This window comes from Cucumis sativus, chromosome 6, assembly GCF_000004075.3.
Source record: "Cucumis sativus cultivar 9930 chromosome 6, Cucumber_9930_V3, whole genome shotgun sequence".
Classification (NCBI taxonomy): Eukaryota; Viridiplantae; Streptophyta; class Magnoliopsida; order Cucurbitales; family Cucurbitaceae; genus Cucumis; species Cucumis sativus.
The window spans coordinates 30,966,929-30,981,661 of NC_026660.2; the positions used below are offsets into that span (position 1 = coordinate 30,966,929).

General features: G+C 35.8%; 3 protein-coding genes and 1 non-coding gene across 14 annotated transcripts; all 4 read right to left on the reverse strand.

The window, feature by feature from the left end:
* Positions 1-1,088: 1,088 nt before the first annotated feature.
* Positions 1,089-3,793, reverse strand: LOC101222373 (mitochondrial amidoxime reducing component 2). Its single transcript, XM_004134474.3, has 8 exons — positions 3,368-3,793; positions 3,149-3,298; positions 2,877-3,053; positions 2,647-2,735; positions 2,501-2,565; positions 2,276-2,378; positions 1,606-1,716; positions 1,089-1,499 (listed from the first exon to the last, which is right to left on the reverse strand). Exons 1-8 carry the CDS (start codon positions 3,450-3,452, stop codon positions 1,374-1,376), a joined length of 906 nt encoding a protein of 301 aa, XP_004134522.1. The 5' UTR covers positions 3,453-3,793; the 3' UTR covers positions 1,089-1,373.
* A 678-nt stretch (positions 3,794-4,471) lies between these two features.
* Positions 4,472-9,128, reverse strand: LOC101221972 (protein FAR1-RELATED SEQUENCE 4). Of its 11 annotated transcripts, none has more exons than XR_969962.2 (4): positions 6,649-9,127; positions 6,468-6,523; positions 6,318-6,371; positions 4,781-4,896 (listed from the first exon to the last, which is right to left on the reverse strand). XR_969962.2 is itself a non-coding variant. In XM_011660066.2 (3 exons), exons 1-3 carry the CDS (start codon positions 8,532-8,534, stop codon positions 4,765-4,767), a joined length of 2,253 nt encoding a protein of 750 aa, XP_011658368.1. In that variant the 5' UTR covers positions 8,535-9,121; the 3' UTR covers positions 4,472-4,764. The 11 variants fall into 11 exon arrangements, 6 of the variants coding, with proteins under 6 accessions (XP_011658368.1, XP_004134520.1, XP_031743743.1 ...); XR_004217649.1 differs by having other exon boundaries at positions 4,809-4,896; positions 6,477-6,523; XR_004217651.1 differs by lacking the exon at positions 4,781-4,896 and adding an exon at positions 5,577-6,024 and having other exon boundaries at positions 6,477-6,523.
* On the reverse strand, positions 5,917-6,015 carry LOC116404829. Its single transcript, XR_004217930.1, has one exon. It is a non-coding gene; the product is annotated as a U6 spliceosomal RNA (small nuclear RNA).
* A 198-nt stretch (positions 9,129-9,326) lies between the features above and the next one.
* Positions 9,327-13,448, reverse strand: LOC101221742 (vacuolar-sorting receptor 6). The gene is made up of 12 exons (XM_004134471.3): positions 12,957-13,448; positions 11,868-12,560; positions 11,662-11,750; positions 11,470-11,539; positions 11,296-11,379; positions 11,112-11,188; positions 10,883-10,964; positions 10,592-10,674; positions 10,426-10,489; positions 10,181-10,309; positions 9,939-10,042; positions 9,327-9,820 (listed from the first exon to the last, which is right to left on the reverse strand). Exons 1-12 carry the CDS (start codon positions 13,258-13,260, stop codon positions 9,707-9,709), a joined length of 1,893 nt encoding a protein of 630 aa, XP_004134519.1. The 5' UTR covers positions 13,261-13,448; the 3' UTR covers positions 9,327-9,706.
* Positions 13,449-14,733: the final 1,285 nt, after the last annotated feature.

The window sequence follows — 14,733 nt, forward strand, 5'->3', positions numbered from 1 at the left end:
CTGACTTGCGATTACAAGTAGAAGATATGCTTTTTCGTATCTATTTTATAAATTATACCATACCCTTAATTCCTACTACTTTTCTGCTTCTCTTTCTCGGATATTTCCTTCCTTTAGAATTTTCTTTTTGAAATTCGAACTGATCGGCCAAAACTTGAAGTCGATGGTGTGTCAAGTCCTTTTTCTCTCAATTTAACAAGAATAAAAGAATATATATATATATATATATTAATCCCACATAATGGTGAATGCTAAAGTTGAGCTCCATGGTTTTCTTTTTACTCATTCACATTCTTAGCTTTTTGCTTTAGAACAAATTGATCCCACATGCAAAGCTAATTTGTGAATGCTACAAAATACGATTATGATGTTTTAGCTATTCCTTCTTTTTCTTCTTTTCTAAAATTTACTCCTACATATGAAGAATATTAGTTTAGCTTAGAATTAAGTTTATAAATGCAATTTTGTCAAAGAAAAAAAAAAGGAAAAAGAAAATCTCCACTTTTTTATAAATGTTCTTTTGGCCGAGGTTACCATATGACAAAAATTACATTTATGAGATAAAAATGATATGAAAAGTTGAAAATGGTTATTATCTCAAGGTTTTTAATATAAAAATTTGATGTTTAGAGAAGACAAATTACATGTCAATATCATTAAGTTATGCTTACCATGAGATAACTTGAAATACTACTTGACTAATTATATTCCAAACACACAAGATCTAGACACATCTTTTTTGAATTCCAATGAGGAGAACATCACTTCTACAAAGGCCATGGTTGATTATGCATGACATTATCGATTGCTCAACGAAAAAGTGTTGAAAAGCTATACAAGTCACTCAATTAAAAAATATGTGGTACATGGAAAATTGAATTCATCTTATAAAGCACTTGTAACTCAAACAATATTCAAATTCCACATAATATTCAAGACAAAGAACATCATAAGTGGGAAAAAGTTGTACACGAGGAAATTAAAGCTCTTTAAAGTATTCACAACACTTCCTTCCAGAAAGAATGCTGTCGGCTGGTTGAGAGATCAGAATTTCACTATGGGAGCTTTCAGTATTTCACAGACATGAATAGGTAATGTTTGTTTAGCTATGGGAGCTTTCATTTTGAAGGCAACAAACATCTCGATCCTATATGGTCTAATGTACTCATGTAATACACTATGGGGGCTCATTACCCTTTTTATTCATACATATAATATTCATATTCAATGTCGCACAGGAAACATTAGGCAAACAACTAGTATCATCTTACTTGCTTCATATTTGGCTACTATAATATATACTATATAAACAAAATCCCATATCATAATAATGTTCATAATCTTATTGTATAATAATTAGTAATCTTACGTATTCAAACTACTGCTTCCGCTACAGAGGCAACCTTCCCCAGAACCTTGACTTTATCTCCCACTTTTATGATTTTCCCCTTCCCTTCAGCTGCTATGTTCTTCCAAACCAAATTCTGGCCAAAGAAAATCTGGCAAATCATACCAAAAAAAAAAGGTGAAAAGATCTTTATTGTGAAATATTTTCCCAAAAGAATATATACACACACGTATCCCTGTTTCAGATTTAGTTCTTACTTTTCCCTTTTGTTTATGGTTTGGACGCAGGACAGTATCTGATCTCATTTTCTTTAGAGTTTCATTCAGCTCAGGTCCTGCAATTCCAGTCTCCTGGTTTATTGAAGGTAACTGAAAACAAAAGAGCAACTTCTTCAAATGCCAATTTTGTGCGAAGTGAAAACAGTTGAAAGCAATACATGACGCCTTGCCAGTGTAAAAAAGGAAAAAAGAAATGCAAAGAGCTCTATGTTTGTGATAATAGTTAGCTCAATGATACTGATATCGCATACCTTCTGACCTACACACTCCTTTTCCTTAAAATGTCTTCTTAAGTAGAACTTTAAGGGTGGAGAAATTTGGACCTAAGACCTCTTGTCCTCGGAAACATATAAATGCCAATTAAGCTAAGCTTATGTTGGCAACCTACATACTCCTCCCTTGTGCAAAACTATATTTCCTCAAACTCGTAACTTCCTATCCTGATAGTTCTTTATTATCCTTCTCATGGATATGCATGGCCACGATAAGCAGAAATTCCCCCAAAACTAAGTACATGTAGGGTGAGTAAATAGAGTTTCTTTCTTTCTTTCTATTTACCGCTGCTTTTATCGACTATTCGGAATTTGTTATGGAAAACTAACAAAGAGTCCCAGAACAGATATAATAGTTAGACAATGCAATTCAATACCTTGCAACGGGCACATAGCCTAACACCCTGAAATATGAACTTGTCTATTTCGATCTCAGTCCACAAATCCTCAGAGAATGGTTCGCAGCCATCAACAAGAATGCTAATTTAAGGACAATAAATTAATCATATATCAGGTAATTCTGTTGCATCCTTAAGGAGACAGCTTAAGAAATAGGATCATAAGGGATCCATACTATTAATTAAAGAAAAGGTGGGTCATACTTAGGTCTAAAGCGATTAATTGATACGGGTTCTTTGAGAACTTTATTCAAAGCATCCAAAGATCCCTGCAGCAGAAGTTGGAGTTAGAAACACGGTGAAAAAGGAAATGATAATTGAAGTTCCAACTGCGTCAATAGCTTTTAAACCTGAGATATCAACATGTAGGGGAACTCATCCGAAAACATGATTTGATGTCCAGGACCATAATTGGGATCTACTTTCCTTGTTTGTGAAGCTGCAGAAGACAGAGGAAGATTTGACAAGTATATATACAGTAAAAGAAAAGCAAAGGTATGGATTATTTTAATAGGCTATGCGGAATCGTTCCGTTAACACAAGAGAAGAGGATTATTTAGTACAATATTGAAATAGAGACCTGGATTAAAGCGAACCAAACGACTGGGTTTTCCAAGATAATCTGAAAACCACTTTGATGGAGCATCTCCCTCATCGAGTGCAGAGCCAGACCATTCCCAGACAGAGACACCGTCAGCATTATACGGAGGTTGAGTAAGGGGAACCTTTAAGACATCCATCCCAGGAGCTTTAATGACTGCCAAAAAGAGAAAAGGGGTTTAGCTAGAAAGAACGAAAATTAAAAGAAAGTTAATTAAGAAAGAAAGAGAGAAATGGAAAGTATATAGCAACCGAGAAAAGAGGATTTAGAAGGGCTCCAGTCATCAAAGAAAGCTTCGTTTGGGAGGTCGACCTGGACGAGAGCAAGCTTAGGCTCGACTCTCTGAGTGTAAGCCCTTCCTTTAGAGTTGACAACCAACCATTGACGGTCCCATCGAAATCCTGGGAATCAAAACAATGAGGAAATATATATGAAGGAAGAAAAGAGAAATGAAAGGCAGTAGTAGTTACCAGTAGGGGTAAGAGGTGCTTGGGGAACTGAAATACCGCGACATGATTTGATTGGGTAAATGAAGATTGCAGACACAGCCGCCATATATGATATAGCAACCAAAGAATTGTAACACAAGAAGAACGTACGATGATTATTGATGATTGATGATGGATGATTGTTTCCACAGCCCCCTTACGCCTTTCGCTTCTTCCCAGCGCCGTACGCTAAACTTCCCGAAACAATGATACAACCAAACCGAACCAACTAGGATATATTTATCTAACTATTTAACTGCTGCATCAGCATCAGCATCAGCATCTGCATCTGCATCTGCATCAGCATCTGCATCTATCAGTCAAATCGTTCCTTTATTTATTTTGCTTTCTTTTTTTGGATTGGAAAGATATTATGAACAAAAAGACACAATATCCTCTCGCCTTTTCTGTCATTTTATTCACACATGTTTGCTTTTACACCTTATTTTATCTTTTCAATTTTACATAACTTTTTAAGCAAAAGAGCGCTTTTACTAAACAAAGCTGTCCGTCAACTTTTGTATAATTTTACAACAAAATACATGCTTTAACCTTAATTGACACCTCACCGATGCAAAACAATTAAAATAAATGTCGTACAAGAAATTGTCCAAATATTAGACATTATTTTTCTCAATAGAAACAATGTATCATTAACTCTTTTTTTTTTTTATCACTAACCCATCTTAATTCTTCTATGAAGATTGTTTCTTTTTGGTCAAAACTTTTTAGTCATTAGAATTAAGTATAAATTGACCCATACTATTGACTAACGGAAACTGTCCAGAAATTTTTAACTGAAACGTTAATGTTTGTTAATAAATAAATGAAACCCTCTCCTCTCCTCTCCCTTCTTCTTTTTCGCATCAGCGGTCCTCTCCAGTGGCGGCTCGTCCTCAAAATAGCAATCCGTTTAACAAAATTCTCAGGCTTTCTCAACGACCGACCAACGTTGAAAGACAATGTACAAATGAACTCGGGAAAAAAAAAAAAGAGCTATGGCATAACTATTAATTTATATAATATGGAATAAAACCGCATGAAACTCCCATGAGCTTAGGGTTTGATCAAGTTCCAAGACGCGGAAAAAAGATAACACATAAACATTTCATTTCATTTCTATAAACAGTAGAACATAAGTAACCTGCAACAATTTTCATAGAAAGAGGGGAACACAACCTAAGTTGGCATTCTTATAATGTGGAAGACAATAAAATTGCAGCAAGAATATAGCAATTGCTCAAATACTGCTCATTTCTGGAATGGGCTACATAATTTAGAATTGGCCGAAATAGATGACAAAAACTCTACAGCCTAGACGGTTATATAGTTTCGAGGGCATTCTCCGGGAGTTTATAAGGTGTAAATATTTACAGAGGTCAACGAGGAAGACGATTCTCATGCAAATGTGAAGAAGACATGCTATGAAACTGAAGCAGTGTTGGTACCATGTTATGCAATTGCGTCGGTGATATTCCACTCAATTGGATTGGCCGCATATCACTCAACTCCTGCCACAAGAACAGAAAGAATCAACCATACTTAAATGGATCAATAACATACATTCGCAATCTCAAATAATAATAATAATAAATTGAAGTCGGTAGAATGCATAGATATATTACTCGTTGCACTATGGTTATCTTGCGAAATCATTCCAGATGGATATCAATTAATTATACATCTGAAAAACCAAAATTTTGATGAATTTTTTTCTTTCCTCGGTTTTCTCAACCGGCAATGCCTGTCTAGAGTGTCCTCACGTAACAATCAGAACTATTTGGCTCAAGTTGGTTCATGTCAGTCGATATCAAACTTCTAGAGTATAAGATAGACGAAAGCACAAAAAGAGACTAGGCTAAACCAACCAAAAAGTGCCACCGAAAAAGAGAATTTTGCAAAAGAAAAGAAGGGTGGTGCCTAGCTGATGAACATCAAAGAAAGAGGAGAATCAGTAAACAAAGTACAAAAGGAACCCAAAGGTTACTGGAAGGAGTGCCAGACCATATTTCTCCCCAAATTTGTCCATTCTCCTAAATCAACTTATTTACCTCTAAACCAAATACTGTAAAACAGTGAAGAGTCCCAAAATGAGTCACTTCCAATATACCATACCTACATGGTTTAATAAGCTATTTAATTCAGTACCTACGATAAACTTCAAATCGTTTCTCTTCCAGGAAGCAGAAGGTAACACTAAAGTTAATTTCTTCGTACTGATAGACTACTGATTATTAAGATTCGAGAGTATATAACATCAATGCCACAAAAATAGTACAACCTTGAACCAAGGAGAAAACCAATTATTCAGCATACAAGAAACATAGGGAAAAATGGGTATATAAATGAAGAAATAGGACAAACACAACCTAGACAGTAGACAGGCTGATTTGTCAAATACTTTCCGGATTCAGACATCAGAGTAGAGACAGGGTAAATCAAGATTTTGCAGATTTTCCTTGCACTGTTCAACAGTCTAAGCCTAATCATTTTTCTACCTCGTCTAAGTTAATAAAGTCAAATTTGGCAATATCAATGCTTTCATTTTCTCGATTTGTGTGTGTCATCCTTGCACAGATGTCATGCTAATCTTCTCCATTCCATTCCAATTTTATCAGATGTCCAGGAACCTTTCAATGCTTTAAAAAACAAACAAACAAACAAACTTTATCAAGAAAACCAAACTTCCAGTCCACGTTTTTTTTCTAAGAACTTCCAATCCACGTCATCACAATAATATTCATCATTGTTCTGACACTCATGCTATTTCTGCGCCCACTTCATGCCTGACCATAAAAACCTTTCAGTTCTACAATATTAAAATGCAACCCTTCCAAGACAGAATATTTAACATGATTTTTATTTTCAGAAAAATTCTAATGGCAATCAAAACCTGTTTTTGAAAATAACTTCTGAAAGCATTACAGCTTACCATTTGATTGAAATCATCCCGGGATCCAGCATTTGTAGCAAATGGTTGAGATACCTGGTATGAATATGAAAAGCCAATTAAAATGAATCCCCGGTGTACAGCAAGAAATGCATCAAAACTAAGAAAATTGAATCAACATATAAAACATACAATGATCACCTTCCCATTTTTGTTGCTTTCATTGACTTCAGGTTCATTGCTCGACCCTGCCAAGTTAGGAATCTTTTTAGCATTAATCACCTTAAGATCAGGAGCATTATCAACAGCTAAGTTGTTGTTGTTGCATTGGTTATCCTCAATACCAAAAACAAGCATTGTTGAGGTGTCAGACCTCACATCAGTTTCTGCAGAACTGCTCCTACTCACAGTTGCACATTGTTTCAAAGCTTCGTTAATTGCAGAAAGTGCAATGTCATAACTCTCCTGAGACAAAGACCCTTCTTCTCCCAATATTATAGCTCTTCGACAAAGATCATTAAAACGACGGACCTTATATTGCACTTCATCCAACTTTTCATTGATTGGATTTCTGCTCATAGCAGTGTTGGTCCAACGCTGCAATATATACTTGGATGGTATACTGAAAACGCCAGACATTTGGAGGACAATAATGGCATGTCTACAGAGAAAACCTTTATATTCAAATGAACGGCAGGAGCAATATATATCTGAATTTGAGTGACTGCATTCAACAACATAATTCTGACCGTCTTCAAAGTCTTTGACATTGTAAGTCGCAATAGTTTCGTCTTCAGTTTCTTTCTTCAGATGGCACGCAGCAGCTCCCAAAACCTCCATTTGAAATTTTTTAAAGATTTCGTAAGTATATACCAGTGACATTTGTTTCTCAAACGGAGATGGAGACTTCAACTCCGGAGTTTCGTGCCAAGCATCAAAATTTGCCTTTGCTTCTTCCTCATATCGCTCCTCAAGGATGTCTCTGTATCGATCTATAAACTCCTTCAAGGATGTTTCAATCTGAACATATTTGTCAAAAGAAGAGTTCAAACTCTCCATTCGTGAAGATGTGCATAAGCCAGCAAAAGAAACATCTTCTGCAAAAGCAGGGACCCAATAAGCACGATCATCATACAAATGTTGCATCCACTCAACTTCTCTAAGATTAAATTTATCGAGCAACTTCTGCCACCTCTTCTCAAACTCTTCCTTGGTCCACGACTTAAAAACACACTTCTTGAACTTCTCCATAAAATTCTCGTGCCACATGCTTAAAAACTCGAGCTCTTTAGGAATCTTTTCCAAAATATACCACAGAGAAAAGTAGTGACGTGTTCCAGGAAGAACTGCCTCAATGACTGCTTTCATAGAGGTATTTTGGTCAGTGAGTATCACCTTTGGAGATCGCTCTCCCATTGCTATATACCATGTTTGCATTAACCACAGATATGTATAAAGTGTGTCATCAGCAATCAGTGCACAACCAAGTAGAGTATGTTGAATGTGATGGTTCACTCCTATAAAAAGGACTAACGGAAGCTTATACTTGTTTGTGAAATACGTGGTGTCAAATGAAACCACATCTCCAAAGTGTGCATAGTCTTCCATACCTTTGCCGTCAACCCAGAACACATTGCGCAACTGGTGCTCTTCATTCATATCAACTGCATAAAAGAATTTTGGATTTTCTTGCTGCATATGCATAAAAAGTTCAAGCAGAATATGTGCGTCCCCTGATTCTAGAGCCAAGGTGCGACCCTTATCGTGTTGGTTTCTCACAAAGTTTTCTAAACAATCAACATTCTGATAAGCACTGAACAGTTTTGAGATGGCAGCTGAATTCTTCCGTTTCCGTATTTTAACGTCGTTTTTGAGAGGATCAATATTTCGGTGGCTTCTAAAAAGATGAACTTGAGAGGGTAAAAGGTCGTGGTTATGATCTTTTACAAAACTATAAACATACCATTTCCCATTATGTTTTCTCTTGACGTGCATGCTGGCTTTACAACCAATTTTGGGGGAAGGACGTGGGTTGATAGCATCATCAGACTGCTGCTTATTGCCATATCTCATACATGAAAACTTTGCATCAATAAATTCCTTGGATGCCCTAGAACGACGGCTGCTTAATTTGGAAGTTCCAAAGCCCATAGACTTGGCGTAGTCTCTATAGAACGAATATGCATGTTCGTGAGAATCAAACTCCATGCCAAGGCATGGCTCTAGGAAAGAATTGGGGATGATGGAATTGGAATTCATTGCTGAGGAAGGAAAATTGAAATGGACAAGAAAATGAGGATGAAATTCAGGTCTGAAGGTAATAATAATTGTCAAACAAGGTCCCGTAAATGAAGTGGAGGGTCACCATGAATAGAGAAGAAAGAAATTTGGGTGTGAGAGTGAGTGGTCGCATTGATAAAACGAGGAAGAAAGAGAAAGAGATGAGGAAGAAGGAGGAAATGAGAGAAAAGGGAAAAAGAAAGAAATACGAAAACCTGGTACGAAAAAGGAGAGTTGGAGGAAGTAGAAGAAGGAGAAGTGGGAGATGGGGATTTGGAGGAGAAGAAGGGAAAGAAATCAAACCCGAAAATCATGGAGGAATTCATAGGGATTGGGCTCTTCATCAGTCTCCTTGCTCTCTCTTGCTTCCTTCATTCATCGCTCGCTATTCCCTACTTCTCACCTCACCTCCTCCTCCTCCTCCTCCTCCTCCATCCTTTATAACTTCAACGGCAAATATTATATGAATTTTTTTTTTCTTTTTTTTTTCTTTTTAGGTACAAGGTGGTTGCACACTTGCATTAGATTTTATACTTTCAATTTTGATGAAAGTTACCCTACAAACTCTTATTTAATGTTTATTTTATTCTGGACGTTCGACTCTCAAAATCTATGATAGGTAACATATAAAAAATAAAAGTGCCTACACTAAAAAAGACCTAAAATACCAATTACCAAGTATGGGAACTAATAATTTATGATTGGTTGTACAAAATCAAATATACTCCTACGAAGTGAAACCCAGATGATCATGCAATGTTTCATCATATGTTGGATAAAAATTCATAAATCCCCCTTTGTATATTCCTTGTAGCTTTTGGACTACATAAATGCGTTCAATTTGGAGGCTTTATTAATCTACAATCACATCCTCAGCCAACTGTATCAATTTGTACAAGAAAGAGAGTGTCATGAATCATGATCTGAAGAAAAATGTTCCAAACGTAAATTAAGTCGACAAGCCAAGGTACCCAATACAAGTACCAGAATTATGATATTACAAGAGCCCAATTCACAATCGATTTATGTATGTATCAAGTATTATCCGGTATGCTGATCTATGCTCCATCCTCCCCTCTCTGCATTTGCTTTGTCTTGTCTTTGTTGAATACCAGTTACTTCATTCTCCCTTCTTCTCATGTCTTACCAAGTTAAACTGCCCCTTGCCTCAGCGTTTCAGTTTCACTGTGGGATTCAACCTTATTCTGGCTGTCCAGTGGCATGTACTGCGACATGATTGACATAATCTCCGAATCCATGTAAGACTGTGACAAACACATTATTTTAAGGTTTAGTTCAGTTAACACACGAAATAAATTAAATTCCTTTAAATTCTATAACCCAATGTAATGAACAATGCGGTGAGTCGGTGTTATTATATACCCGCAGCCTATATTTGTAGAACATGTAACCAGCTAATCCCCCTCCAACAACCACTGCCAGCACCAGAAAGACGAGAAACGATCCAACTTTTGATCCACTTTTTTCTGAAGAAGTCAACAACATTTTACATTAGTGTGAATTGAATTGAATGGTCAACTCAACAGCAAATATCACGTTCAAGGGTCATTCATTCCTATATCCTGCTTCCATAGTTTTAAATTAGGAAAGGATGTCAGACTTACCGATACAAGTATCTTGGTCCTTCATGTATACTTGGTTACCACTACACTTACAGTGATACCCACCCCAAGTGTTCGTGCAGCTACAACCTTCACACTGACAAGCAAGACGCTCCTTGCATTCATCAACATCTGCTTTTAGCATTGCACGATCATGGTCATTAATAAAATAAACCTTCATAACACTCACTCTACACCACTCTCAAAAAAACTCAAGTAACTTTACAGTGAGTGGTTTTAGGGCCAACCTTCGCAGTTTTGGCCATCGCCTCTGAATCCAGATGGACACTTGCAACCACTTATATCTGAATTCTAGTTTGTGTATAAACATAAAATGAAATTGTAAGGTTAGTTAATAGTCGTATAACTGGGAAGGCGAAAAAAAAGTATTGTATGATAGAAACAGCACTGAACTGAGCAAGCTGTGGCAGTTAATTCATTTTTAGTTTCTGACCAGCAACCACCATTGTTAATGGTACACCTTGCAGGTCCATATGCTGTTAAAATAAGCAACAAATGACTTGATTTAAAATAAGGAAACTCGAAAGTCCTTTACCAAAAAAAAATTGTCGTTCCATAAAAAATAATAAAAATAAAACATAAGAAAAAAGTAACACAATTAAGATCTAACACAATATTCCATCGGTGTCATTCAATTGTAGAGAGAACTTTCGTTTGTGGAACAACAAGACATAACAGGTTTACCTTCACAAGTAGTGTAACCATCTCCTTTATACTGAACACCATTAACGACAGGGCACTCACAAACTCGTCCTCTAAATGTGTCCTGATCAAATCAATAACTAACCATTAATTTAAGATGAAACCGCAAACCTCAGAATAAAATGGTTAAAAAATATTCAACTTTCCAAAAATAGAAACTGGAGAAAAGTTAGAAAATAGCCTAAAATGCACAGAAAAGTTAATTTTGTACCTTGCATGCGGTTATGTTCTGTTGTAGGAGCTGCCAACAGCCACCATTCCTTTCGAGGCATTCATCAGTTTGAATATCTGATTAGAAATGACATCAGAACAATTTTAAAAGACAAAAACATTAACATCTCAAGCTGAAGGTGGCCATCACAATCTTGCACAAGAAATTGAGCATATATTACAACCTGAAGTTAAGCAAATGGGAGGCTCCTCAGTTTCCTTAAATCCTGAACAGATGGCCTTCAGCACAGCAGTTCTGTCCAGTTTCCCTTCAACCCCAAATGGTTTCGACGAAGAGGAGAAAACTTAGAATCTTCACATAGATCATATAAATATTAAAATAACTGGTCACCCACTACCTCGATACTGAACTTCATTAATAACTAATGTGGGTAAGATTGTCACATCACCCCGAGCCCCATGGCCAATCTGAAATCGGGAGTTAGAGTCTACTATTAGCAAGTATTTAAGTTGAGGCAGTACGATCATCAATCTTTGAGGCAGTACGATGATTGTTTTCAGAAAAGCAAGCTAAGAAGTATAATGATCACCTGCATTTCTTGCTCAATTTTTAGCACCTTATTCTCCACATCAGCTTCAGGGTCGCCCATGCAATCATTGATCTTGTCAACTGGAAGGTCTGCATCAGTGCAAATAGAGAGAATCAGGAGTTGTTTAGGTGTATTTGTTCTTAATAATTGCGTTGATAATCGTGATAAAGTTGAAAGGAGGATTGAGTTGAATTAAGATTGCTTACTGAGAGACTTCATGACATCCTCAGCACATTGCTTGGTGTATCTTTTGTCCTTCAAGGAGCATCTAACGTGAAAATCTGTAACAAAATCCCACCAAACCCAGGAGCGGTTGGTCTCGTTGGAAACTCGATGCACACAAAGCTGTCTGAGATTTTCATAGACAATGTCTTTGCCTTCATAGCCAACTCCAAAATCTTGCTCTGGGTCTGGAGCACAATATCTGCCGTGGTTAATGCACTGTGACTTGCATTGGCTGCTAAATCTGAAGGCCTCAGGGCAATACCAAGTGATGTAGTGTGGTGTGAACTGAGTGTAACCTCCTTTCTCCAGAATTTGAGCATGACCCTTAAAACTTTTGACAAAATCCATTTGCTCATTACATCGAGTGCCACATTCGTCATTGCTGTTGGTCCAAAATTCATACTCCACTCGGTTGTCTGGATGGGGAACCGACTCTCTCCAATCTAATCTGATCACAACATCTTCAGCATTCCTCACTGCTTCCTTTAGGGTTGTGCCCAGTGATTTCTCTATGAAAGCAGATGGAATTCGTATCTTTTCAACGTAAGCATCTGCTTCGGTGCTGTCTTCAGGTAAATCCATGGTTATTAGAGACTCGTCGATACTATCCATTACTAAAACTACAGCCGCTCCCGCCTGTTGAGCGTTCCATACTTTCAATGCAAAGTAGCAATCTGATAATTGAAGAGAAAGTTGAAATCGTGAGAACACACCATGCATTGTGCTTTTGAGATTGAAATCTTCAATCAGAACATAAGTCACATACACAAAATTTTATAAATGGAAAAAAAAAAAGTCAAATTATAAACAGAGCAATAAGCCTTGAGAAAAAGAAAAAAGAAATAAAATAATGTAAAGGGTGAAAAAACAAAGTATGATGTAGGGATGAAGATGAAGGGGGTATTGAGACAGTGAAGTGAAGAAGAGGCGTAAAGCAAAATGAGTAGATTTGGTATTTTGGGAACAGATATGATGGAAATTGAAAAGTCGATATTGCATAGCATAACATAACATAAGATGATTAATAGATTGTAGGATGGGAAAGAGAAAAAGAAAAAGAAAAAGATTACCTCCACGATCGAGAAGAAGGATAGTAGGACGAGAGGTGTTGGACTTGAAAGGCTTGTCTCCTTGGAAGGGGAGACATCCGAAAGCCCCTGTTTGAGGATAGAAAAGAGAGCCGACAATGAAACCACCGTAGTCGGGAATACCAAAGTTGGCGATTGCAGCGTCATGTTTGGACTTGAGAGAGGTGGGAGAGAGAACGGAGACGCTGCTCTTCTCGACGACAAAACGGGCATGGACATGAACATGAACATGAAGTTGAATGATTATTAGAAGAGAAGAAAGGAGAAGGGTTAGAAAATGAGGCATGGTTTTGATTTGGATTGGATTGGATTGGATTGAAAAATGAAGAAACACACAAGAAGAAGAAGAAGAAGAAGAAAGGAGAGAGGGGAGTCGTTGTTACGTTGGTTCAGTTCAGAAGTGAGAGAGAATTGTGGAAATAATCAACAATAGAAGAGAGGAACAAGGAAGACTTAGTTTTGTTTGCTTCTATTTGTGGCCTTCTTCTTCTTCTTCTTTTTTTCTTTTTTTCTTTTTTTCTAAGTAATTAAACTTCAACGAAACGTTATCATTCTTTCTTTTCTTTTCTTTTTTTAATATGATCAAGTAGTTAGTTGGCCTTTCACCGTTCATTTCTATATTACTCTTTTTTTTTCTGTTATTATTTCTTTTATTCTCCCAAAATAAATAAATGAGTTTCATTTTAATAAAGATAGTTAAGTAAAAATAAACTCAGCCTCCTATTATATAGGAAAATATTATTTTAAATACAACGATATTAAAATATTAAACTTGAAAAGATACATTGTTATATATGAAAAGTAGATCAAACATAAAACAAACTTGAAATTTTTTGAACCAAGATACAATAGAAACCAAAAATAAATTTATACTATATTCTAAAAATAAAAGGTATGAGTGGAATCAAGGGAGCAATTAAAAATGATCACCAACTCGATTAAATTAGATTTGTAAAGCTTAAGTTGCCTACATTTCCATGTACTGTACTATTTTTCTTTATCTCAAATATAGCATAATATTGGTATATTTTAATTTTATTTATTATGTAAAATTTGTAAAATTATAAGTTTTGTACTCAAATTAAAAATAACAATACTAATGTCCCTCCTAAAGTCAACGAATTAAAGATTAGGATAGAATTATTGGAACCCGAAGTTAGGGTTTAATAATTTGTGATCCATGTTGATGTATACATTGAAGATGATAATATATATATATATTGACAGTATTAATATAATACGTAAATTAAGTTATTGTTATATTTTGACGAAGTAAACGGACTTAGAATAAGAAATTAACAAATTGAGAAATTGAGAAACTGAGAAATTGATAAATTGATAAATAAGATGAAAAGTCTACACCATGACATTCAATAAATTATTGTTGTTATCTTTTGAGATCACGATGTTGGTTAAATTAATTTATGCAAAAGAAACTGATCCAATAATTCTATTTTTTGCGCTTTATTGTTTTCTAGGAAATGAAAGCGGTAATTACAAAGATTAGAGTGACGCACTCAATTATACTTCATAATCATAATAATAAAATAAAATGACGTGATAATTAATGCAGCGACCATTGCCCCTATTTTTTGAAAAAAACAACAACTGAAATTAGGCCATACAGAAATATTAACAAAGTTTACCCATCCAAAAAATATTCATATTTCCTATCACACCCAACAAAAAATTATATATTGATTTTATAGCTTTGGAGTTTGAACTCAAAGTAGTAATAATAATAATAATAACAACAATA